The following is a 26,004-nucleotide window of genomic DNA, read 5'->3' as shown; positions in this document are numbered from 1 at the left end:
GCGCTTACTAGTAGATCTACCTAGTCTAACTACTAGTAGTTTATATAGTAGCGTAGGTAGTACTCTAAGGTCTAGTTTATTCTCTTAATTTGTCTATCCGTCTACGAATAGAACGCGATTAAGAATAATCTACGTATCGTAAGATAGTAGTAGAGATCTCTCTAATATAAGAATATAAATATTAAGCCTCTATTACTAACTATTAACCGAAGGCTCCCGAATCTTACGACGACCTTTTTAAGAATAATTCTACCTAGGCCAGCTATATCTATTATACTCCTATACGGCGTAAGACTTACTATCTTTAAATATCTATCGACTATTACTAAAATCGAATTATATACGTAGCCGTTATATACCGATAGCGATAATTTAACTATAAAGTCTATACTAATATCTTTCTATAGGCCGTTCGACTAAGATAGTACCTCGAGTTCGCTATACGATCTATATCTAGATACTTTTATTCGCTAGTAGATATTATAAATATTAATATACTTATTAATATCTTTTCTTATCTACGATTATTAGTAGTATCGCTCGATAGTCGCTAGTATCCGCGCTTAGTCGAAATACTCCCCTTACTATAGGTTATCGTAGTTAACTCTAAGAATCTTCTATCTTATAGTAGAGTCCCGAGAGATATACGCTACGCCGTCCTTTCGTACGAGTCTCGTATAGTTCTCGCTCTAAAGCTCTCTATAGAGTTCTTTAGTAACCTCTCTCTTTAGAAAGAATCTTTATTCTCTTCTTCGATACTATTTATCGTCGGCTTAGAGCTCTCGTAGGCGAGTAGTAAGCTTTTTATACCGTATTCGTATAATTTCGGCTTATTTCTTATTTCCGTTTACTTCTAATATTTCGAGAGTTTTAGAGAGTAGTAAAGTTACTATATTATACTTACTCTTAGTAGACTTTCTACTACTCTAGACTATTATTCTCGTTAGAACGTCTACTATAGCGGTCCTCTTCTTTCGTATATAATTAGTATACTTCTCGACCGCTTCTAGAACTCTCTTCTTAAGAAGTTTAACTAGGAAGTTCTCTATAGATATCTTATTATCGGCCTCGTAGTCTAGACGGCGAGATAGTCTATTAGTTAAGTTATCTTTCTCTCGCCTCTATTAAATATAGAAGTCGTATACGGCTAGTACCTTAGTCTACCGTATTTATCTCCTATTTAAGACCTTTATAGTTATAAATTCTTATAGGGCTTTATAATCGGTAAGTACTATCGTACTATATATAGGTATTTCGAGGTAGTAGCGCTATACCTTAAAGGTCTCTATAATAGCTAGTATCTTATCGTCTCTCGTATAGTAGTTTCTCTCTATAGAGTTTAACTTTCTTAAGAAGAATACTATAGACTTCTAAACCGTACGTTCTTCCTATATCTCGTACGCTTAAGTAAGTATATCTCCGATTACTACGTCTAACGCGTCTATCTCGACTCTCGATTATCTCTTAGGGTTAAAGTAGATTAGTATTAGCGCGCTAGTAAAGTACCGCTTAAGCTCTTAAAACGTAAGCTTAGCGCTATTAGGCTACTTAAAGGGACTACTTTTCTTTTCCGCTACTATACCCGTAAGGAGACTTATAATAGATACTATAACCTTTAAGTAATTCTTAATAAATTCTCTATAGAAGTTAGTAAATTCTAAGAAAACCTAGATCTCTCGATATAATTTTAGAGCTAGTTATTCTTATATCGCTTAAACTTTACTAGAATCTATCGATATATCTTCGATTTCTACGTAATATTCTAGAAAGTTAACTTAGGTTATATAGAACTTATATTTTAATAGCTTTATATAGAGCTTATATTTCTTAAGTCGTTCTAGGACTTATTATACGTATTACTTATACTTCTCTATATTAGTACTATAGATAAGTATATCGTCTATATATACTATATAGATATTATTAAGAAGGTCTTAAAGCGCTTCGTTAATATAAGCCTAAAATGTTATAGAAGTATTAGTTAATCTAAATAGTATAATAAGATACTCGAAATACCTATATTGCGTATAAAATATAGTTTTCTAGTAGTCTTTCTTTACGATCTATATACGGTAATATATATCTCGAAGGTCGAGTTTAGTAAAAATCTTTGCTCTACTTAGGTGATTAAGAACTTTAGAAATTAGGAATAAAGAGTATTAATTCTTACGAGTAATCTTATTAAGCGCGCGGTAGTTGACGTATAGTTATAGCTTTTTATCCTTTTTCGGAACGAATAGAACTAGTACTCTAACGAGAGATTTACTTAGCTATATCTACTCTTTACGTATACTACTCTCGATATACTCGCGTAGTATCTCGAGCTCCTTTTTACTAAGGAAATAAAGCGATCCGTACGATACTATTTCTTCTTTCTTTATAGAAATCGAGTATCGAGTTTTAGTTACTTTCGAGAAGATATAGACTCTCGACTCGTCGAATATATAGGCGTATAAGCGATATACTTCTAGGAGTTTAATCTTATCTTTCTATATAACCGTAAGCGTTACGTCTACGTCCTTTACGCGATTAACCTCTTATAGTAGTACTATTAGTATTCTTATTAATAGATTATCGAAGTCCGCTATAAACTCCTTTATCGATACGCGTAGTATTCGCTCGTTTCTCGTATCCGAGTAGCTCTAAGTACCTCTTTTCTAGTCGATATATAGATTTATCTCTTATAGCTAAGAGTATCTAAGAATTACGTTATAGGTTTAAATATCGATAGCGATATATTTATATCTATACTATCGGCGTTCTTCTCGTATATTAGTCGTATATATATTAAGTCTATATTTTCTATATACTTAAATAGAGTATTCGTTAACGGTACGTACTCGTATATTCGAGGTATTAGGTCTCGCTCTATACTTAATAATAATAAGTTACTAAAGTTCGCTTACGCCCCGCTATCGAGTAGCGCGCGTATCTTAATAGATCTCTTCGACGTATTAACTTTAATTTCTATTATAAATATCTTTAACGCGAGGATCTTCTACGGATCTCTCTTAAGTAGCTCTAGTACTATTACGGTACTTAATATACTAGGAATTAGTTTTTTACTTTATTCTTCTTCTTTACGGACGTCTCGTCTACGATCTCTTATTATCTTTATCTCTTACTACGATAATCTTCGCCTCGATAGCTCTTCTTTCCGTAGATATAGTACTCTTCTAGAAAGAGTCTTAAGTATCTATATTTCGGTTTATCCCTTTTTTCTATCGCTAGCGCCTTCTTCTACGTCTTCGATACGGACTAGTTAAGTTTCTTCTACGAGATCTATCTCTTATCTCGAGATCTTTAATACGATTTCTAATAGGAACCGGAGATTTAAGAGTTCTCCTTTTTCTTATATTATTTACTTCGACGCCGTTACGTAATTACGTTCTTATAGTATAAAGCGGAAGCTATAACTTACTTCTAGAAGAGAATCTCTTTATACTTATATATAATTTTCGCGCGAAGCGTAGATATATAGTCGTTAAGTAGTATCTATACTCTTCGCTTATTATCTATTATTAGCGAGATCTTCTTCTCGATCGTCTCGATCTTCGTAAGGAAGTCCTTAAACGACTAGTTTAGTCCTTACTTCGTTTTCGCTAGACGAATTAACGCTTAGCTCTTACGTATTATAGAGGTCGCGACTATACTCTTTAGATAGTCGATAAATTCCCCCTAGCGTATAAACTTAGGTTTATTTCTAGTCTAGGCCTTCTTAGCCCTATTCTCTAGATATATCGCTATATATCTAATACGATAAGTATAGTAATCTTCGGCGTACGATTTTATAGTTCGAAAGAGCTTTCTCTATCTAAGATCGAACTTTCGAAGTTCTTTAATAGATTTTTCTTTAAATTTTAGCGAAGAGGCTATCTTAATATATTTTACTAAGTATTCTTTCTTCTCTTCGGGTAGACTCTAGCGTCGCTTACGAAACGATAGCGTAATATTCTCTACTTCTACGTATCGAGTAGATTTACGGCCTTCTAGTTTAGTCTCTATTACCCGTATCTCTTTCTCTAGCCGTTTTCGTATTAGTCGCGCCTTAAGTTCCGTATAGCGTCGGTAAAGCTTATTCGTCTCGCCGGCGCCCTCTAGGAAATAACTAGCTTTAGGGGTCGCTTTTTCGCTCGCGGCCCCTATAATAGAGTTTTACGATACCTCTTAGTCTTCTATTATAGTATTAGCTATTCCTTCCTTAAGGGTTTCCTCTCGAGTAGGTTTAACTACTATTAGGCTAGTTATACTTCGCGTACGAGAAGCTATCGTTATCGTATTAGTCGCTTAGCCGATTCGGTTTAACTCTTCGAGAATATTATAGATAGCCCGTAAGAATAGGCTAAGCTAGGCAATAAGTATTAGTAGTAATATCTAATATAGGTATATTATATAAGACTCGAAGAGTTAAGAAGCCTAACCTAGTATACGAGGGGTATACGTATACTATATACTCTATGTGCGTATGTGTCTTGGTAGCCTTGGTATGTATGCTTCCTTTGGCACTCGGCTACCTTGCCATTCGTGACAGCTAGAATCTAGGCTCGAGAAGTAATTATTTATACGTTATACCTAATAATCTTACGAAGTACGGATATTAGAAAGTAATAAAGAGTTTACTTTCTTCGCTTATTCTTCGTAAGAAGTTCTATATCTTCTTCTAGAAGTTCTATCTAATAGACTAGATCTCGTATCGATTAGATAGATTCTTACTTAAGAGTCGTAAGCGCTTTAAGCGCTTCTCTTTTATAAATATCTATATTCTTAATAGTATTCTTATACTAGATAAGAAATATATTCTACGATAGAGATATTAGTACTTCTTCGCGATAATCTCGACGCTAGTTAATTATCGCCCGATCTCTAAGGTAGTTAACTATAGTTCGAATACGATATTTTTAGTCTAAGATAATATTACTTAAGATAGTTTTAAAAATAGTTTACTAGCTACTATCGAAGTCTCTTAATTCTTAGATATTTTTACTATTAAACCCTTTTAATTTAGTAATTCTAAGAATTTAGTATAACTTCTTTCGATCTTAGTCTCTAGGCGACGCGCTTCGAGCTCGTTTATATATCGATAGCGTCGTATCTTTAATCTCTATATATTACTTCGAAATATATTTCGTAGCTTCTTCTTCTATCGCCTAGATCTCTTTTTCTAGACGTTTTCGTTTTAACTACTCTTAGAGTTAGGCGCGTCTTTTAAGAAGAGCCGCTACTTATAAGATAGAAGCGAGTTCGGAAGGTTCCGCTTAGGCCTAAGTCGTATCTAGATCGTCTACGACTTCTTCGCTAGATAAGCTATTCTCTAGAGTCTTAATCGACCTCTCTATATATTAGGCTAGAGTTAATAACGACTCGTCGAGATTAGACGTCGCTCTAGTAAATAGATCTACTCTCTTTAGCCCTATCGTTACGTAGATAGCTTATCTCTATATTACTTACTCCGACCGATTCGAGATAATACTTTGAGAATATTAGGAACGCCTAATAGGAATAGATAGAGTTTAGCGATAAGTCTTTAATTAGTATTAAGTGCTCCTTAATCCTATAGTTATATACGACTCGAAGTATAAGAGAAGGAAAGCTCTCTTATACGGGGCGTATATAGTTTATATCTCTTAGCTTCTGTCCGAATAGCCGAGGGATGTAAGTTGTCGGCAGTTGGTATCGGCATTCGTAACACTAACTCTACTAGTTCTAGACGCTATTTCTCGAAAGTCTTTATAATTATAAGGAGCTCTTTATTATATATTTTATAATTATATTCGGCTAGATTTATCTTTCTCGAGAAGAAGATAATAGAGCGAAGTCGGTCCTAGTCGTCTTTTTAAGATATAATACTAGCTATAATATAGTCGAATATATCTACTTCTAGCTAGGTTTATTTATTAAGATTAAAATACTAAAGAATTAGAGTAGTAGTAAAGTATTATTCTAAAGCGTTAAATGTCTTTTAATATTCCGGCGTTTATCTAAAGGCTCGTTCTTTAGTTCCTTTCGTAAGTTTAGTAAGTAGAAATATAATCCGTCTAAAATCTTTAATAAATATTCGGTAGAAGTTAGCGAACTCTAGAAATAAGAGTATATCTTTAACGTTCCGTAGAGTAGTCTACTAGAGTACTATACTAATTTTCTCTAGATCTATACGAAAATCTTAAGTAGATATAATTATATCTAGATATTTTACTTCCGTTAAATAGAACTCTATTTTTATAATATCTAGGTAGAGTTATATCTTCCGAAGGCGTTTTAGTACTTCTTTAATATAACGCTTATATTCTTCGAGAGAGTTACTAAAGATTAAGATATCGTTTAGGTACGCCGTATAGTAATTATCTAGAATATCTTAAAGTACTTTATTAATATAGTTTTAAAATAAAGATAGAGCGTTATAAAGACCGAAGGGTATTACTAGATACTCGAATTATCCGAATCTCGTTACGAAAGCTATCTTCTATTCGTCTCTATATACTACTTATAGACGGTTAAAAGCTAAGATTATATTAAATTTAGTATAATATTAAGCTTTATATAATTTATTTAAAGTCTCTCTAATACGAGAAATAGAATATCGATTTTTAATAGTAATAGTATTTAATACTCGATAATCTACGTAAAATCGAAGCCCTCTATCGAGTTTCTTTACTAGGATAACCGAAGAAGTAATAGAAGATAAAGAGAGATAGATAAAATCTTTAGCTAGATTCTTATCGAGATATTTCTTTATAGCGACTAGCTCTTATTAGAATATACCGTATATTTTCTTATAGGAATATCTATACTAGTTATTATATATTAATCTAATTTCGTAGTCGAGTCTAGAGCGATATAGAAGAAGCTTATCCGCCTTAAGCTTCTTAAAAATATCGAGATAGTTATAGTAGTTCGGGAGTATCTTATTCTTAAGATCTATATACTTCTTACCGATTATAAATTTATTATAATTTACTTAGCTTATCGTATAGTATATTAACGATAAAAGACTAAGAGCTTAAGAGACTTCGTCTATATTCGGAGTACTCTAAGAGTTCTAAGTAGGAAATATAATTATAGCCTCTTTAATATCTTTATTAATAAGTAGATCGTAGAATTTCGATAAATCTAGAGCGGTAATATCGATCTTATTAATTTAAGTATTAGGGAGATAAGTAATAAGTACTCTTAAACTAGATATAGTTATCGATATTTAATAGAGTAGATATAACTTATATTTCTCGGAAGAGAAGGTTACTAAATATATAGCGAAGTTAGATTATATAGAGTATTTAGTTATCTAAGGGAGTCTAAGTATTAAAGAGTAACTTAGCTTAAAGGCTACGTAATACTAGAGCTTCTCGTAATATTATTCGATTACTATTTTAATCTCTACTACGTATATAATAAAGTCTTTTCGACTATCGACTAACTATAGTTTATAAGATCGCTTTAGCTATCGTTATAGTAAGTAATATTTTTTAATAAATCGTTTACTAATAAAGGTAGCTATAGCGCCGATATCTAATATAGCTTTATACTTAGCGGTATAGTTAGATATCTTAATAGTATAGTCTAGTATAAGATAGTTATATTCGTTTATAATAATAAGAGTAGATAGAGTTAGTTTATTACGCTTAGGAGAAGATTTAATATATTCTGAATTAATAGAGCGAAGTTAATTTAGAACTAAATATTTCTCGAGTCTAAGAAGTTATTATCTTTTTTAGATTTAGATTCTATTAATATATTATTATCTAGAAGTATAGAGTTAAGTTATAGAGCTATTAAGAATATATTAGTAGTCTTCTACTTATAATACTTATAGTCGGAATTATTAGGTCGATATCCTATATATTGATATCTATAATACTTATTCTTATTCCTTAGTTATTACTTAAGCTTCGAGTTAAGCTTTAGAAGGCTCTATAAATAAGCCGATATAGGGACCTTAAACTTAGTCTTCTCCTTTATAGTAGTAGTCGATATAGTAATTATTCGCTTAGTAGTTTTAGTATTAGAGCGTTTTAATAAGTATTTATCCGATCTCTTCTATAACGCCTCGTCTATAATAGCTTATTCTTAGTATCGATACTTTTAAATAAGTTCGATAAGGCTTCTATAAGAAATACCGTTATTAACGCGACGTTATAAACGTTAGTTAATCTTCCTTATAAGGTTATATATATAGGTCTTTTTCGTAAGATCGAGGCGTACCGTAATAATACGGAACTTTAATAGAAAGTCGTCGAAGAACTTATTAGACTCTTATTTTAGTATCTCGTACTCGACTTATATAGTTTATTTCTTATTAGGGTCTTCGAAGTACTAATCTAATACTTTCTAAATCTCTCTTATAGACTTAAAAGATAAGTAGAGTAGTATAAATACTAATAACTTATCGCGGACTACCTTATAAGTAAAACTCTTTAAACGGGAAGCGATATATTCTACTATCGCTATTTCTTTAATACGATCGAAGTAATCTTTCTCGGAGTTTAGTTTATAGAGTATTTTAGACTTCTAGACTTTATACTTTTCCTTATCTTTCTCGAACTTCTTAGGATTAGAGATCTTAATACGATATATAGATAGAGTCGTAATAGCGTTAGTATAAAAGATAGTTATAATATAGTAAGTAGAGAAACGCTCGCTATATCGATTATTATTTATACGAGATAGGGTTTTATCGATAGTAAAAGCCTAGAGAAGTACTAGATTAATAATCGGTAAATAAGTCTAATTAATTAGTTTAGATTAAGAGCGTCGTAAAGTACTTAATTTCTTTTCTAATACTTCGATCTAGATATCTCGATAAGCGATCTTATTACGCTATCCTTATATATATTATACGAATTATCGCTAATTTTCTTTAAAGATATTTAGAAGATTACGCTACTTAGTAAGCTAGGCCGTTTATTACGAGTATTCTACTTCTAGATTCTAGTTCTTCTATACTATCTATCTACGTAGCTTCTTTAACTCTAGCTTAAGTTCTCTAGCTTATTATCGTTATACTTTAAGCGAGACTTTAGTATTTCGAAAGTTATCTCGAGTTTAGATATATCTTCTAATTAAGCGTTATATATAAATAAAGACGATCTTAGAGTAGAGATTCTAGACTTTAATAAATTTAGCGAGTTAGTACTAGTCTATAAAAGTTAGATCGTTAGTAGATTTAATATATATAGAAAAATTCTTCTTAACGTATATTAATCGATTATCTTTAGTAAGACTTTATTTAAGAAAGAGAGCTAACGAGAAGTTTTCGAATCTAGTATAGACGACGATATATTATAGTTATTCGTCTCTTACTAGTTTCTCTTTAAGTTCTTCTAGAGTATAAGTAATATTAGAATTAAACTCTATCTCGGCTTAATTTTTAATAAAGATTTTATTATCTTTAGTATAATATAGAGAAGACTATTCTATAGATAATAAAGATAGATCTAATAGCGATAAGTAATAACTAGAAGTAATAGATATACTAGTAGTAGTTAAAATCGGTTAAGTACTTAGCGTAGCTTAAGTACCTTAAGTACTCTAGATAGCTCGAATAGTTAATTATAATAGTCTAGAAGTATAACTAGTCGAACTAACTCGGCCTTTATCTTTATCTTTATTCGCTATCTTATTAACTTAGTATATATATTTTAATCTCTTATTTAGTATTTTCCTAATTCTACTCGACTATATAAGATTTAAGTAGGGGAGTTCGATCGAGATAATAAAGTTCGAATAGAAAGTCTCGATCGAGAAGATATATAGAAGATTAAGACTAGTTAAGTAACTACGACTTAAGTTTACGATACGGCCGATCTTAAGAGTCTTAGTCGAATTAGTAAGTCTCGAGGGTCGACCGTAGTCTAGAGAGTACGTCGTAGGTAATATTAAAAAGAACTCGAGTTTACGGCGTAGTCGATCTTAAGAGTCTCTATAACGAGATATAATAGAGGCTTTAAACGTTTAATAGAGTATACTTATCTCTTTCTAATTTACGATACGTCGATCTATAGATAATAGAGTACGTACTATTAAACGAATTAAGGCGAGAAGGTATAAGAGAAAAAAAGATACTACGCTTTAGATAGTTTAACTAGCTAGAGCGAGGGTAAAGAGTTAGTATAACAAAATCTTACGGCGCGAGCAAGAGATACGTTAATTAAGTAAATTATTATACGAAGGACTATAAAGAGAGTTAGAAGCGCTCGGTTAGTAGAAGTACTAGACCGAGGCTCGCGCCTACGCTAGCCATAAATACTAAATGGGGCTTAGCGCCAATCAGGTCACGTGCTAAGTGATCATATGCTAGTTATGTGACCATATCTGGGCCTGATCCGTGACACATACCTAGGTAAGCAAAAGCCGCATTTTCGCTGACCAAGGCGTCGGGGTCTAGTACCTGAACTTAATCTTAGAAAGCCTGAGGCTTGTTGGTAGGTACTGGTAGCTACCTACTCTGTGCACCTGGCAGAAGCAATATTATGTGACGCGCCGTGGAAAGCTATAGCATACCTACCTACATGTATGGTGAACTTCAACTCCGATCCTCGATCTGGATCTTGCGTATTTTTTTATTTATTATTGTTGGGCTATTTATGGCACGATGAACCCCTTGCTAGTCGAGCACTAGAAGTAGTAGAATGTAGTAGTGCTGTACTGTACCTGAGTAAGCCCTACGCTGCGCCGTTGCATCCCACTACTGCTAGTCAGGTACCACTGGACTGCACTCCAAGTTTGAGTTGCGACAACACGGGTTCCGGTCTCCTCAATAATCTAGACTCCGTACTACTACGACGAACACTGGCTCCTTCTCCAGCCTGCGCCGCACGCTGGCTAAGGTAACAACAAACACGTACCAGCCGGGCCGCGTTAACAGATCTTACGCCGCCCTCTTTCACCACTGACATCGCGTTCGAACGGCCATATGACTACTACGATTCAAGTTCTCTTCGCCCGTCTTTCATGCATGTGCTAATGAAGGATCGACCCGCGCTGGGCCATAACAGCCTCAGGAGAACACCATGACCGACCCCCAGCCGGCCCCTCCAGCGTCCTCTCAGGCCCGGCCGGTATCAAGTCCAGAGGACCAACAAACCCAAAAGGAAGACAAGCAGTCATGGGCGGACGATCGGTTTCTGTTGACTCCTCCTGGTCCCACGTCAGCGGTCAATCCTTTGGACCAGACGTTGTACCAGACCAATGCGCGAGCATTTCAGGACAATCAACACGCGACCTCTCAGCATGCGCACAGTTTTGCGTCCTCGGCGGAGTCATCACGCGCTCAGCGCGACGCGGCGCATCTGTTGAGCGGCCTACAGATCAGGACTGATATCAATGCATTGAAAAAATCGGGGTCATCCTATTCGATCGAGTACGAGTCGCAATTGCGCCCAAGTGCCTCTGTTGCCAGTCTCCCACGTCGAACCCCCAGTCTACGCGCACAGCTGCATTCGTCCGCCGGCGCAGTCTCTCCTGGTCCTGTAATATCGTCACCGCAAATAGCAGCAATGCTCGATATCACACCCCTACCCTCTCCAACCTTGGGGACGTTTGACTCGTGGAAGGCTTTCTCACGAACGAGATCCCGCGAGTCCTCGATATCCTCTCTTAAGAACGAGGTCATGCCCGAGGCCCAGCCTTCCACCCAGTCGCCTTCTTCCCCTCGCCGAAAAGGTTATCCAGGACTCCAGTCCCCTGTCCCGCGATCCCGGTCAAACACTGCCGACGATTCCTCTGCCGCCCCAGAACACTATCGCAGTGTTAGTGACTATGTGCCTGATCCACCTCCTGTTGCAAAGCCGCGAAATGTTGCCGTATCTGCAACAGGAGTTCCCGCCGATGTACCTCCGCCGGTGACGACGATGCACCGTGAAGAATACATTGGCCCCCAGAGAGCTATGAACAAAACTGCCACTCAAAAGCCTCCAACTCCTCCACCGACGGTGAATGAGATAGAAAGCAGCCAGGAGGACGAGCCTCTCGCGAAACGGCCCAGACTGGAGGTTTTCCACGCTAGGAGTATCGTCAACGGTGAGCCGCGGTCTTACGAAGCAATTCGTCTGCTTGGTCAAGGAACGTTTAGTAAAGTTTACTTGGCCGTGCGGAAACTCAACCATGACCGCAAAGATAGCGTGGACTACAGGCAGGACAGCGTGAACATGGCTGGGGTGAGAGCTCGATCAAGAAGACTGGTCGCTGTCAAAGTTGTGGAACATGGCCCGGCTGGCGGCGCGGATGCGCAAAGAATCGAGATTGGGTTAAAACGAGAATTGGACATTATGAAATCGATCAAGCATCCTTCGTTGGTTCATCTGAAAGCGTATGGTCAGGACGGCGACACTCGAGCATTGCTTGTGATGAACTACTGTCCAGGAGGCGACTTGTTTGAGGTTGCCAGCAAACACCAAGATGTCCTGACGGCGCCGTTGGTGCGTCGAATATTTTCGGAGCTCGTTTCAGCCTGTCGGTATCTTCATCAGAAGTATATTGTCCACCGTGACATCAAGCTGGAAAGTATGTTTCTGCAGGCTTCTGTTCTAGCGCATTCATTCTCTCTCGGTTGTTGACTGACCTTGTTAGATGTCTTGCTCAACATCCCCATCCGCGTCCATTCAGATGTGGACAACTGGCAAACGCTCAATCGAGCTGTGGTCACACTGACGGATCTGGGTCTTTCGCGTCGGATCCCCGAACCGCCGGAAAGTCCTCTTCTCACAACACGATGCGGTAGTGAAGACTACGCGGCCCCTGAGATCATTATGGGCCAGCCCTACGATGGGCGTCAGACGGATGCCTGGGCCTTGGGGGTTCTTCTATATGCTTTGATGGAAGGTAGATTGCCTTTCGACCCTCTGCCCGGAGCCAGAGGAGATCCTGCTACTCTGCGGGCGCGCACTCCTCATCGTATTGCTCGATGCGAATGGGCGTGGGTCAAATATGGCAACGACGACGGCGAATGGGATCCCGAGAAAGGCCGGGAGTTCCAAGGAGCTGCCGAGTGTGTCGATGGGCTCTTGAAGAGGGCCAGCCGCCGAAAACCGTTGTCCGAGATACGCGAGATGCCCTGGGTCAAGGATGGGATCCAGGTGGACGGCGGTCTTCATTGGGTCGAGGAAGAGACCTTGTAACATCAGTTTTTGTTGATTTATTGCTTTTGTCGAGGGCACCGCAAGTGAGTGTGAATGGCCGGGTCACGACGGATTCAAGATTCCGGCTTTCGTTCGATAAGACGAATGAATGCTGAATGCTTTCATGAGACACAGACCTCTATGGGTTGGCTGTGAACGGTGGTTATACGGGGAGTCAACGACAATCATTCCATGTAGATCAGAGACAAAGAAGGTCGCGTTATTGCAGAGACAGTTTGGTCAGTAATACCCATTTTAGTTACGTTGTACAACTACCTACCTAGGTACACATGATCATCTTATTTGCGAGAATTATCTTGACTACTAGTACCGTAGGCACCGCTTCCCCAGACAGGTGTACTACTGTAAAATAGACCGTAGCGCGAAGGAACTGCTCGCTGCGAATAGACGCTGGAGTGGTGGTTTTCGTAGGTGGCAGGACACAGTGAAAGGACTACCAGGCATCTTCGGAGTTGGACTGGACTCCCCGGCAGAAGCACAATTACACACACTCCGATTGGCTCCGCAGCCACACTTTGCCCAATGCTCCGGCAGTATTTTCTGGAGAAAGAAGCCTTGGGTGGGAGGGTTTAGGTTACTCGAACCCGTCTGGCTGTGGGCTTGGACTTGTAGGGCTGCCTGCAATATCGTTTTGTATCTCTCTTGACCCAGACTGGTGATTCTTACTCGAGCCCCGATCTGTCTGTCTTTATTGGGGAGGTGATTTGTTGTCGACGCTGTTTGCTACTGCGCTCGTCGACTGCAGCGAAAGCTTCATTCAGCCGTCAGCACACCACAGCCTTGATCGTGCACAATGAGAGCGTCGGCATCTCTGCGAAGCCTGCGACTCAGGCAGGCCAGGACACAGATTTCGAGCGCAAGGAGGTAAGCCGACATTTCTTGGAGAGAAAAAAAGGATAAATCCAAAAGTCGATGCTCACAAAAGTTTGTCTGGTGTAATAGTCGCTACTTCTCGTCATCATGTCGTCGCTGGGCCTCGTCCTTGTCGGACGATGCGGCCGAATATGAGGGACTCAACCGAGTGTCACGGATTGTGACGCAGCCGAAATCGCAGGGAGCGTCGCAGGCCATGTTATACGCGGTCGGGCTAAATGAGGCGGACATGAACAAGGCGCAGGTGGGGATATCGTCGGTGTGGTACAACGGCAACCCATGCAACAAGCACTTGATGGACCTGTCGAACATTGTGAAGAAAGGAGTGGCGGACTCCGGGATGGTGCCGATGCAGTTCAACACGATCGGGGTATCGGACGCGATTTCGATGGGGACGACGGGGATGCGATACAGTCTGCAGTCGCGGGAGATTATAGCAGACTCGATCGAGACGGTGATGCAGGGCCAATGGTACGACGCCAACATCTCGATTCCTGGCTGTGACAAGAACATGCCGGGCGTGCTGATGGCCATGGGGCGGGTCAACCGGCCGTCGATCATGGTGTACGGAGGGTCGATCGCGCCCGGGTGCGCGCGAACGCAAAACAACGCGCCCATCGACATTGTCTCGGCGTTCCAGGCGTACGGCCAATTCATTTCGGGCGACATCAACGAGGAACAGCGGTTCGACATCATCCGGCACGCTTGCCCCGGCAGCGGCGCCTGCGGCGGCATGTACACGGCCAACACGATGGCGTCGGCGATCGAGACGCTGGGCATGACGCTCCCGGGCAGCTCGTCGAACCCGGCGGAATCGCGAGAAAAGCAATTGGAGTGCTTGGCGGCAGGCGGCGCCATGAGAAACCTGTTGAAACTGGACCTGAAGCCGCGCGACATCATGACCCGGCAGGCCTTCGAAGACGCCATGGTGCTGGTCATGATCACGGGCGGCTCGACCAACGCGGTGCTGCATCTCATTGCCATTGCCGACAGCGTCGGCATCAAACTGACCATCGACGACTTCCAGGCCGTCAGCGACAAGACTCCCTTTTTATCCGATCTCAAGCCCTCTGGCAAGTTTGTGTTTAACGATTTGCACCGCATCGGCGGCATCCCTGCCTTGCTCAAGTTTTTGATCAAAGAAGGTGTCGTCAAGGGCGACGGCATGACGGTCACGGGCCAAACGCTCAAGAAAAACGTCGAGGCCTTCCCCGACCTGCCCTCCGACCAGACCATCATCAAGCCCTTTTCCAACCCGATCAAGAAAACCGGCCACATCCAGATCCTGCGCGGCAGCCTCGCCCCCGGCGGCAGTGTCGGCAAGATCACGGGTAAAGAAGGGTTGAGGTTTGTCGGCAAGGCCAAGGTCTACGACGCCGAGGATTTGTTCATCGAGGCTCTCGAGCGCGGCGAGATCAAAAAGGGCGAGAAAACCGTCGTGGTCATCCGCTACGAAGGACCCAAGGGCGGGCCTGGCATGCCCGAGATGTTGAAGCCCAGTTCGGCCATCATGGGTGCTGGCCTCGGTCAAGATGTCGCCCTGATTACGGATGGCCGCTTTTCGGGCGGTTCCCACGGCTTTTTGATCGGCCACATCGTCCCCGAAGCCATGGAAGGTGGTCCTATCGGTCTGGTCCGTGACGGCGACGAGATCGTCATTGATGCCGAGTCCCGGAAACTCGATCTGCTCGTCGACGAGAAGACTCTTGTCCAGCGGCGCAAGGAATGGAACAAAAACAAACCCCAACCCCGCTACAGACGCGGCGTGCTGGCTAAATATGCCAAACTCGTCAGCGACGCCAGTCAAGGTTGCATTACTGATAAGGAAGATGTGGTGGATATTCACGCTTAAGCCCCCTGCAAAAATGGAATGGAATTGCAAAACAGTGCGACCTTAACACTAGTTCGGATGTTTTCTTCTTTTTGCTTTTCCATAAAAGCTACGGCACCGCGCACCCAGCTAGGTCCTCTGGGAGGAGAATTTTTTGGGAGATGGTTATTGTGTCGTTCAGGTTGTTACCGTGGCAGTTCGAGCTTGTAACGTAACGGTGGTTTTTCTGTAAGGGTTAAAAGTAGGGACCTGGGTAGTACCTTGAGTACCTACGTATCTAGCTAGGTATATATATTGCATCTGTTCAGCTCGGCCAGGTTCGAGTCGGACAAGGACAAGGAAAAGCTACATGTATCAAAGGGAAATCAAAACACCAGGTGATCTCTCTGTTCCCCCTGTCAATGAATGCATGCCATCGGTCAACAAACGCAATGAATTTAGGCGCATTACAAAAAGTGTGCGATTGGAATTATACACATAAAGAAAAAAAGGCGACTTAGGCTTCAATTACGTACACTGGAGTTGAGTTATGAGAAATGTGACTGGCACGAACAGAAACGCCCCCGAATGCAGAATCTCATATCACTCCCCAGTCGAGGTAACGTATGTCAGAAAGAGCCACCAAAGTCATTACATCGTAACCCCCAGTCCTTCTTCAAGTTCGTACTTTTGCGAACCCCATCCATTCCAGGTCTCTGCGCACTGCATGTCTGGGGAATTAAAGTTTTGGGGGGCCCATTAGTAGTTGACGAATTCCTTGTTTCCCTTATGCAGCACCAGCATCCAACTTGACTTTACCCTTGATACTCTCCCAGCGAGGAGTGAAAGCCAGGAGGAAAGTGACGCAAGCACATGCAATGCAAATGGCAACGGGCACGCGCAAGCCCTCCATGTATGCCGACAGGATGCCATGGATCTGGTCGCCGGGAAAGACTCTTCGGAGATCCGTGGCACCGGTGGCCAGGACCAAGGCCGGGTTGACGCCCGGGGCGCGGATGGGGAGCTCTTTGACCATTTTGTTGGTGAAACCGGCTTGAGCCGCCGAAATGAAAATGGCACCGCCGATGGTCTGCCAGAACAAAATCATGGCCGACACCGAACTAAGGTCACTCGGCTTGACCACGGCCTGGCCTACGATGACGGGAATTTGGAAGATGAGGCCCAGTCCAATACCGACAAGAGCCTGGTAGCCGATCCATTTGCCCGAGTCGGTGTCGATTTCGAAGGTGTAGATCAAACCGCTACCGACGGAGGCCAAAATTGCCCCGAATGCCATCAAGGGCACGTACTGGCCCCAGACGGTCAACAGGCCGCCCGAGACAATGGTAAACAGTGAGGCGCCTAGCACCAACGGCAAATTGTCAATGCCTGATTTGGCTGCAGACACGCCGCGTGTGGCTTGGAAGTAGATTGGCAGGTAATATAACAGAATGAAGAAGGACCCGGCCACCATGAAGATGAAGGCGGACATGGCGGCGAGCGTTCGATCTTTCAACAGCCGACCTTGGAGCAGGGCTCGGTCGCCTTGGAAGTACTCGATGACTCCGAATGCAATGACCAAGACGCCGAACATTACCAGGACGGCAATGACGGACCCGTCCGACCACGGCTTGGTGGCGCCGCCCCATTGCATGGCGAGCAGATAACACACGATGGCAGCCATGATGGTGAATGTTCCGGGGAAGTCCATCTGCAATAGCTTTTCTTTCAGTGTGGCCGCCTGAGGTCGTGCGGCTTTGGGGGTGTGGAAGAAAAAGAAGATGATGATGGCCGCCACACCCCCGATAGGCAAGTTGATGTAGAAGCACCATCGCCAGCTGAGGTTGTCGGTGAAGACACCGCCGAGGAGAGGACCGATCACAGAGGCCACGCCAAAGACGGCGCCCATGACTCCAGTAAAGGCAGGACGTTGTTTTGGCGGCGCGGAGAACGCGATGATCGTGTACGAGCCCGAGGCGATGCCTGCACCTCCCATGCCGGCCACGGCTCGTCCCACGATCAGCGTAGTCGAGTCATTGGCTACCGCACAGATCAAGGAGCCCACCTCGAAGATGATGATGCTGGCCAGATACGAGATCTTGAGTGGGAAATACTTGTAAAGCTTGCCCCATGTTGCTTGAAACGAGCCGATGGTCAGGAAAAAGGCGCTGCCATACCATCCAACTTGATCGAGCGAGTGGAATTGATCGGTGATGCGCGGGATTGCTGTGGCCACAATGGTCATGTCCAATGCCACCAGGAAGATACTGAGTGCCAGGGCCACGACGATCATAGCCAGAGGAAAGGCCGACGGGTAGTCGGAAGTGTCGATGCGAGATAGTTCCCGTTCCAGTTCGGCACCTCCCTCAATGGGCACGGATTGACCTGAAGTGCGTCCCTCAACATCCACCTCTTGGGATTCCTTCTCATCTTGGCCCGGAGCTGGTAGAGGGGGCTTGGATAGATCGGAAATGGAGGTTGTTGCAGAGGCTTCATAGGAAGGTAGGACCGCCATTGTTAGTGTCAGATCACCTTGAGGGTGAGGACTCTCTTCGGCTGTTTGAAAGGGTGAAGGTTGCGTGTGGCTTCAACGTTGTCTTGGGAGAAGCAGAAGAAATCATCACATCATGGGGGGTGAGAATGAAGTGAATATATACAGGGACTCAACGTTATCCTACCTACCTCTTCAGGCCGACAGTCACTATTGCGCGCCTTACACCTGGGAATAAGGGACATAGCGCCATCTGGCCGGAAATAACAAAGGAAGTCCCCATGTGAAACGTCCCGCAGTCCGGACGGCGGGCGCACGTTTCGTCCGGATTCTCGATCTGACGTCCCAAAGGAGAAAACTTTCCAGTGTGAGAACAAAGGAGTGTGGATTCACCACGGAGTCACCGATGAATCATCACAGGAGGGTCATCGTATTGAAAAGTCAAGGTTGGAATGCGATACATCGCACAGGGAAGACCTGTGCCGCTTGATTCGATAAGCGACACAAGGCTGAAGAAACGGACGGCTGTGATACGTTCCAACAGAGCGGCTGAAGTTGTCATCAAGGCCCGCTCTGGATCCCGGGTTGATTTCGCGGTCAGGCATCAGCCGTATTTTGAGAACCACCAGGGTTGGGACTCTCAAACTATCGGCGAGCATAGGCAAGGACCAGCATACGTGAGTACGAATGGATTGATAATACTGGAGTACGTTGGGCTCCATCCTTGGTTCTGGCGTCGGGGATGGGATGTTATTCCTCCGAGTGCCAGCTGCCAGTCAAATGTGATTCACAGAATGTCTGACGCTGAGCAGAGGGCGCCTGATGAACCCCGTACGACACGACACGGCAGGGCAAAGAGAGTTTGCGTGATGGACAAGAAAAGGAGGTCGACGTTGAAGCTATTTTGCTTGTCTCCGTCCGTGATGAATCAGCAGCAACGGACCGTTCGGCCGAGCGACGGATCAATGCAAAATATGGATGTCTGACAAAATTCTTGGCAGCTAGTCACCTGCATTATAGCGGTGTAACTTTTGTCTGACGAGAGTCCCACAGAATGCGCGGACCAAGCGTGGACCAACCTTTGCCCACTACCGCATTCAGAAGCCTCTACCACAATCCCACGTCCGAGTCCACAGTGTGGCAGATCACTGGTGGGCTACAATTGTACAGAATCTTCAAATATGCTCCATACTAGTATGTGGAATCTTCCAGTAATGCTATGAGCCAATTGGCCAACAGCTTTCCCGCATCGCCAACAACCTGATCTGGCTATTCAAACCTACGTTGTACCTGGCACGCAGTACTAGCACTGTACAGCTAAACTCCGGTTCGACTGGTCCACCGCACCCGGTGCGGTACGGCGATACGAGGGCACTCTCCAGAACCCCAGAGCATTGACCATCAGCGCTGGGTCAGCCCTACCACTCGTGCAGGTAGTGGTGGTATCTCGCGCTTGATCTCACCACTAGGCTGAACGGAGAGTTTTGGTGAGGACTAGCATGGTCTTCTGCCAGGCCCAAGTTTCGAACCTGCCTGCGTCAGCCGGAGACTTCCACTTCTGCCTGTCGTACTCTATACCTCTTATCCGGCCTCTCCTCCGTTGACTTTCGACCGAATTGCTGGCACGCTCAGGCCTGCCCTTCTCGTGTCAGACAATGTCCCGTCCCCCGAGCATGTCCACTTCGCCGTACCATGAGGCCCTCGGATTTGGTTCTGACCACAATCAAGGGCCTCCGAGGAAGAAGATGCGAAAGGGAACAAAAAGTTGCCTGGAATGTCGACGGCGCAAGATCAAATGTACTTTTACCCCCGGAAGACCCGCAATTTGCAATGAGTGTTATGCGCGGAATTCCACGTGCATCGATCAGGAACATGGTGACATACAGACATACACGCAGTCGACCGTGGAGCAGTCGTCGTATAGTCTACGCGAGCGAGTGTCGCAACTGGAAGATTTGGTAAGACAGGTCCTGAATCGCCTGCCCGAGCAGGATGCCAGCAAACCTTCATCAGACAACGATGCAGATACAGACAAAAGACATGTCGATGCGCAGGCCGCAGAAGTTCTCAAAAGCCTCAAAGGTTCTTTCCGACAGGCCGCGACCGCGACGGACGAATCGATCCTGGTTCCGGGGGGCCTGCGGGAAGATGCTCCTGCTTTGACCCTTTTTGATAATGCTGTCATCACAAGAAAAGAGAGCCAAGCTGTGGTTTCGAGGGCTCAATACAACAAGACCAAGGCACTCCTTGCGGCGTTGCACAAGTTACTGCCTCCCGCACAGGATCTCGATATCATACTTGAGGCCTCTCATGAGTGGTGGGCAATATGGAGGACAATGTTTCCCCAGATTGCGGACAGCCGATGTGAAACCATCAAGGAATCGGTGTCTCATTCTTTGCGGACCGAAAAACCAGCAGAAGTTGGGAAGATCATGCTCTGTATCGCCATCAGCGTCCATCAGCTACCGTCCACTTTTGACTGGTCACGACTGCAAATCAAGGAGGAGCGGACTGACCTCATGGAACGCTATATTGCCACCGTGGACAAGTTGATTACTTCTGACGATGAGATCGCCGCCACCGTTGACGGTATTGAATGCATGCTGCTTGAAGCAAAGTATCATATTAACATGGGCCGTCCAAGACGTGCGTGGCTCCTTTACCATCGCGCTATTGCCTTTGCGCAGCTTCTCGGATTGCACAGGCTGCCGGCCAGCCCCAACAACAAATCACTGGATTATCAACGCTCCGTCAATCTCTGGTGCCATCTTGTTTTAGGGGACCGATATATATCCCTTTTACTTGGTCTTCCTTATACGGTTGCAGAGGCCTTCGTGACACCGTACATCCCTAGGTCCACAGGTCCAGTGTCCGCGACCAAAGTCAACAGTGGTGAAGTCTACGCAGCCAAAATGCTCCCCATCATCACCAAGATCAGCGATCGGAACCAAAGCGTGACGCCGATGGGATACTCAGCCACCTTGCGATTGGACCAGGAACTGGAGGAGCTACACAATGCTCAAGATCCCTCATGGTGGAATCCTGATGTCATTCCGGGTACACCGGTGGAAGAACACTTTGGTCGGTTGCAGGCTCATTTTTTCCATCATCAGGCCAGAGTCCTTCTCCACATGCCATTCATGCTCCGTTCCTCGGCTGACAAGAGATACCAATATTCGCATTCTGCCGCTCTCGATGGGGCGAGAGAAATGATTCGCATCTACGACGCACTACGAACGAACAAATCCGTTGGACCATTTATTTGCAAGCTGGTGGATTTCCAGGCATTTACCGCCGCCATGTTGCTGCTTTTGAATCTGTGTGGTTATGCACAGCAGCACCGGGGGAACAACGTCCAGCCTCCGGATCTGGAGCAAGACCAACGAGATTCGGACCTCATTGATCTTACGATTGCTCTGCTTAAGAATGCTGCAAAGGAGCCCGGCGGCGTAGTGGCCGCGCAATCCGCGCAAGCGCTCGAAATGATTGCTCGGGTGCGACAAGGCTGCGAAGAACAAAAAGCGAATTCATGCCGCAATGAAACCATTCAGGTCTCCATCCCTTACTTCGGTACCATCTCCATTGGAATCGGGAAACAGTTTGTGCCCATCAAACCGGGAACGTACGGTCAACGGTTTACAGGTCAATCCATCAGCACCACCACAAGAAACTTAGACACGGTGCCCGCTGGCAATGCCTACGGCGGTATGCCCAATGCTGGTCTCCCTACGCCTCCATCAATATCGTCTGGCAGCACGCAGCAATCCCCCCTGTCGACGACCATTGACAATCTGCATTCTCAGCAATCCCACCACTCCCTCTCACAAGCTCAAGCTCAAGCTCGAGATCAAAGCCAGAGCCAAGGTGGAGCGTCAGGTTATGGATCGACAAACTATACTGCTTCCGGAGGATATGACCAGAACCAGAATTGGCCACCGTCAGAATCCGACGATCTGTTTGTGAATTTTGATAGCTTTATGGCGTTTCCTTCTGGAGTTCTGGATCTGCCCTCGGCCGGCGGCTGCACCACCACCACGAGTTCTTCCTCGGGATTTACTCCACAACAGATGTGCCAGAGTCCGTATCCCAGCGGTGGCGCTTGTGGCACCACAACCACCCAGGACCTGAATGATGGTGGTGGTGGTGGTGGTGGTGGTGCGGATGGTGTTGCGGCGGCAGGCGTGGGAACAGGCCAGCCTGCCCCTGGCCAGCTTGGTGATAAAGCCGCTGCCAGTGTTCCGCAACAAGGGTTCCCGTTTGGATCATACCCATATGCCCAGACAGCAGTGGAGTTGGACCAAGGTTGGAACTGGTTTGGACTGAACGCTCCTTCTATGTGATGATATGATCATACATCAACTAATTAGAACGGCTGTATATTACAGAAGTAGATACCCAGGGCAAGTGGCAGTTGTCGGTTGGCGTTGGTAATCCAATAATGAGATTATGAAAAGCAAAGGCCGCATGGTGCCAATGTGGTGGATGATCTTTTTGCGTGAGATGAGGGTGGCCAATGAATTACAATCGATCTCGATTTTTGATTACGAAAACCAATTCCTGTGATGAACTTCTTTTCTTAGGCGTACTGTATATGTCCATTCTTTAATTCTGGTATAGTATAGTACTTCCAGTGTATGTAAGGTAATGTAATGTAATCCCATCCCATCCCATCCCATCCCATCTCGGGGGGCTGCGCCGCGCTATGCCATGCCATATTGTGTCAATTCCTCGCTCAAAATGCCCGAATAAATTTTGATATGTCCATCTATTTCCGTCTGTCTATAATCAGCCTGTTCCATCTCGTCCCTTTCCAAATATATGCATGGATATCAAATCGTCAGTCCACCAATAGTGGACTGTGACAACCGAGTTGTGGTAAGTGAAATGAAGAAGAAGGAAAAAAATCACCATCGGTGGTCCGGAACAAGGCTGGAAGACAGTGGTGGTGGGGAGAAAGTAAAAGTGGTTCGTTGGAATAATTGTATCGTGCTGTTTCCAGGATAGGATAGGGTTTGATGGTAGATTGTGGTGGTGGTGGTGGTGGTGGTGATGGTGGTGGTACATCGTTAGTGGAGGTTGCGAATGGTCCACCACCTCCTTGCGCCGGTGGCACTGTGAATGGTTTGTGTGCGAAAATATGGATAGGAAAGAAAGGGGGTATCGGTATCGTTTCAGCAGTCGCTTTTCGCTCGAACGTCGGTGGTAAGAAGAAGAAAAAAGGGTTAGAGTTGAGAAGCGAAAAAGGTTGCCAGCTGAGGATGGGCTTTGCTGGCTGGTTTCATGAAAACCATCTCCTCCATCGACTGCTGCCGCCAAAACTGTGGCCGCTGGCCCAATCTCCCCATGACCCGGAACTGCCGCCGTGACGCCAGCCGCCCCAGTGGCCGCCACCCGACGACCCTTGGGTGGTAGCGGCGGTTGTAGTTGCAGCTACAGCTGGAGGGGTTGTGGTCTCGGTAAGTGCAGCGGGAGCGGTGGTGACGACGACGACGGAAGTAGTAGCGGCGGGGGTGGTCACAACGGCCGCGGGTGAGGTTGTAGTGGGGACGGCAATATCTGAAGTTTGCAAAGTTGATGATGCTGGAAGAGTGAAAAAGGTGGTGGGTGTGCCGGTGACGGTGGTCTCGTAACCTGATGAAGCAGCCGAGGTGGCGGTAGCAGTGTTGGTGGTGGTGGTGGTGGTGGCGGCACCGCCTCCGTTCTCAGTGTAGACTTTCAAACTGTTGATCAGCCAGTAGGTGTCCTGGAAGGCCGAAGGGTTGTTCTGCACAAAGTCCTGGCAGGTGGATGCTTTGGCGGAGCAGGTGGCATCGGTGGACCAGACGTTGCCGGCCCAGTCGCCGCAAAAGGTCACGTCGAACACGAGTTGCTGGTTCTTGATCTTGGAGTCAATGTCACACGATCCCGCGAACTGGCCCTGCGGGAGACCCCAGCCAGATGTGTCCGGGTTGCCGCTGGTGATGTCGCTGGGGATGCTGCCTCGGGGGAAAAACCAGATGCTGACGGCTTCGCTGGTCCACTCGGTCGCGTAGACGCCACCGCCTTGGGAATTGAAGCCGCTGCCGAAACTGCTCGTTGAGCCGCTGCTGATCGAGCATCCTGCATTGGTGGCTTGGTCGGCGGCGTTGACGTCGCAGTTGGCCGTCTCAAGACTACCAGAGTATGCGCCCGTGTTGACGATTGAGCAGCCCGAGTCGGTGTGCATGGCCATGTTGTTGTTGGTTTGGCCGTTGACTCCTTCGATGATGTCGACTTCTCCGCTGTATGGCCAGTTGGGCCCCAGGAGCCAGAAGGCCGGCCACGTTCCACAGGCTCCGGCGGGCATGTGGGCAAGATCCAGGATGATGAGTCCGTGGTTGTAGGTCTTCTTGCTGCTTATTCGAATACTGTTTCGACCACGGCCAGAGGCAGTGTTTGTATTATCGACTCCCATATATACTGCACCATTGTCGAGCTTGTATAGCCCGGAGCTGGTGGCTTCGTCCTGGCTGATGTAGTTGACATAGCCGTTGGTGGGATCGTCCCCCTGTGACTTGTTAGTTTTCTGTCATTATCTTCCCGGTCACTCCAAATACTCACAGTGTAGAAGTCGAACATGGATGCAAAGGATGATGAGGAATAGTCATCTTCGAGGACGTATGATGCTGTGGCTGTCGTCGCGGCAAGGAGTGTCAAGGTGGGAATCGAGACACGCATTCTGCGCGACGATTGCAAGCACAGCCGGTGGTTTTGTCTGTGTTGGATGGTCTTGCAAATATAGCAATGCAAAGGGTATGTGACAATGTCTTGGAGGACGCCATCTTGGAGCTAACGAACGCCTTCGATATATACTCACTGAAAGGGCTTCCAGTCACACAGTATCGACGAGGCTGGTCAATTGTGACGATAGCAGAAAAGAGACGTCGGCAGCGTGAAAATGCGTATGCTGGGAAGAGATCTGTGGACGCTTGGTAGGGTTGGACCGAACCTACCGCTGACGTGGCCAGACCACAGAGCCAACAGCGTTGGAGAACAGCTATAGAAGTGGAGTGATGATGGTCCGAGCAACCATGCGGTTGGGCCTGCCCGGACAACATTGAGTCCTGAGCTGTAAGACCTTGAAGGCTGGGCTCTCTCTGGGACATGACAATCGGCACGCGAGAGGCCGGGACCGCCACCGCGAGAGCCTGGAGGCAGAACCGAAAGCTCGGACGGCTGGGTCGGAATATCGAAGTATATGCCAAAAGCCAGCCTGGCCAATGACGAATACACGTCGTACTTTGCCGCACTGCCCAATTGTAGCCTTTTTGAGAGTGGTCTTCGTGCCCATTGTATCTTAGATCGACTCGTCAGCATGGGCGAGGCCATTCTCGTTGTCCACTGGAGAAGCGGAGCTGCCAGTCCCAGATAGTTTTGAGGTATAGGCGTCCTCTGCCTTACAATTTGGCTATTGGAAGTCATATCTGGGGCATTTGGCACATGGTCCGCCCTGGTACCGTATGATCTGGTTCTTTTCCCGATTTCCAGATTTGTTAACATGCCTACCTTCAGCGCGTCCGGAGCCCAAGGAGCAATCCGTCCAAGTTGCCGCCGTATCAGCTCCATTTCCTGACAACGGATGGGCACGATGTATGACCACGAAAAAGATGCTGCTTGGGCATTGTAGCAGTGCCTCTGCTGGATTGAAGGCTGCCATGTAAACAATGCGTGGGATGGACGTC

General features: G+C 45.1%; 5 protein-coding genes across 5 annotated transcripts; 3 read left to right on the top strand and 2 right to left on the bottom strand.

Annotated features, from left to right (window-relative positions):
• The first annotated feature begins 10,643 nt into the window (after positions 1 to 10,643).
• On the top strand, positions 10,644 to 13,421 carry HMPREF1120_02377 (protein-serine/threonine kinase). The gene is made up of 2 exons (XM_009156417.1): positions 10,644 to 12,495; positions 12,562 to 13,421. The coding sequence occupies exons 1-2, from the start codon at positions 11,004 to 11,006 to the stop codon at positions 13,107 to 13,109; spliced, it is 2,040 nt and encodes a 679-aa protein (XP_009154665.1). The 5' UTR covers positions 10,644 to 11,003; the 3' UTR covers positions 13,110 to 13,421.
• A 244-nt stretch (positions 13,422 to 13,665) lies between these two features.
• Positions 13,666 to 16,450, top strand: HMPREF1120_02376 (dihydroxy-acid dehydratase, mitochondrial). Its single transcript, XM_009156416.1, has 2 exons — positions 13,666 to 13,994; positions 14,073 to 16,450. The coding sequence occupies exons 1-2, from the start codon at positions 13,924 to 13,926 to the stop codon at positions 15,853 to 15,855; spliced, it is 1,854 nt and encodes a 617-aa protein (XP_009154664.1). The 5' UTR covers positions 13,666 to 13,923; the 3' UTR covers positions 15,856 to 16,450.
• Positions 16,451 to 16,600: 150 nt separating this feature from the next.
• On the bottom strand, positions 16,601 to 18,328 carry HMPREF1120_02375 (DNA repair protein RAD50; the record flags this gene model as incomplete). The annotated part of the gene is made up of 1 exon (XM_009156415.1): positions 16,601 to 18,328. The coding sequence occupies one exon, from the start codon at positions 18,326 to 18,328 to the stop codon at positions 16,601 to 16,603; it is 1,728 nt and encodes a 575-aa protein (XP_009154663.1).
• A 560-nt stretch (positions 18,329 to 18,888) lies between these two features.
• On the top strand, positions 18,889 to 22,969 carry HMPREF1120_02374 (uncharacterized protein). Its single transcript, XM_009156414.1, has 2 exons — positions 18,889 to 19,010; positions 19,117 to 22,969. The coding sequence occupies exon 2, from the start codon at positions 19,960 to 19,962 to the stop codon at positions 22,642 to 22,644; it is 2,685 nt and encodes an 894-aa protein (XP_009154662.1). The 5' UTR covers positions 18,889 to 19,010; positions 19,117 to 19,959; the 3' UTR covers positions 22,645 to 22,969.
• Positions 22,970 to 23,582: 613 nt separating this feature from the next.
• Positions 23,583 to 25,000, bottom strand: HMPREF1120_02373 (endo-1,3(4)-beta-glucanase; the record flags this gene model as incomplete). Its single annotated transcript, XM_009156413.1, has 2 exons — positions 23,583 to 24,830; positions 24,884 to 25,000. 2 exons carry the CDS (start codon positions 24,998 to 25,000, stop codon positions 23,583 to 23,585), a joined length of 1,365 nt encoding a protein of 454 aa, XP_009154661.1.
• Positions 25,001 to 26,004: the final 1,004 nt, after the last annotated feature.

Source organism: Exophiala dermatitidis (genome assembly GCF_000230625.1).
Source record: "Exophiala dermatitidis NIH/UT8656 unplaced genomic scaffold supercont1.2, whole genome shotgun sequence".
Taxonomy (NCBI): domain Eukaryota; kingdom Fungi; phylum Ascomycota; class Eurotiomycetes; order Chaetothyriales; family Herpotrichiellaceae; genus Exophiala; species Exophiala dermatitidis.
The sequence above is the reverse complement of the archived record's forward strand: the minus strand, read 5'-3'. Positions and strand labels throughout refer to the sequence as shown.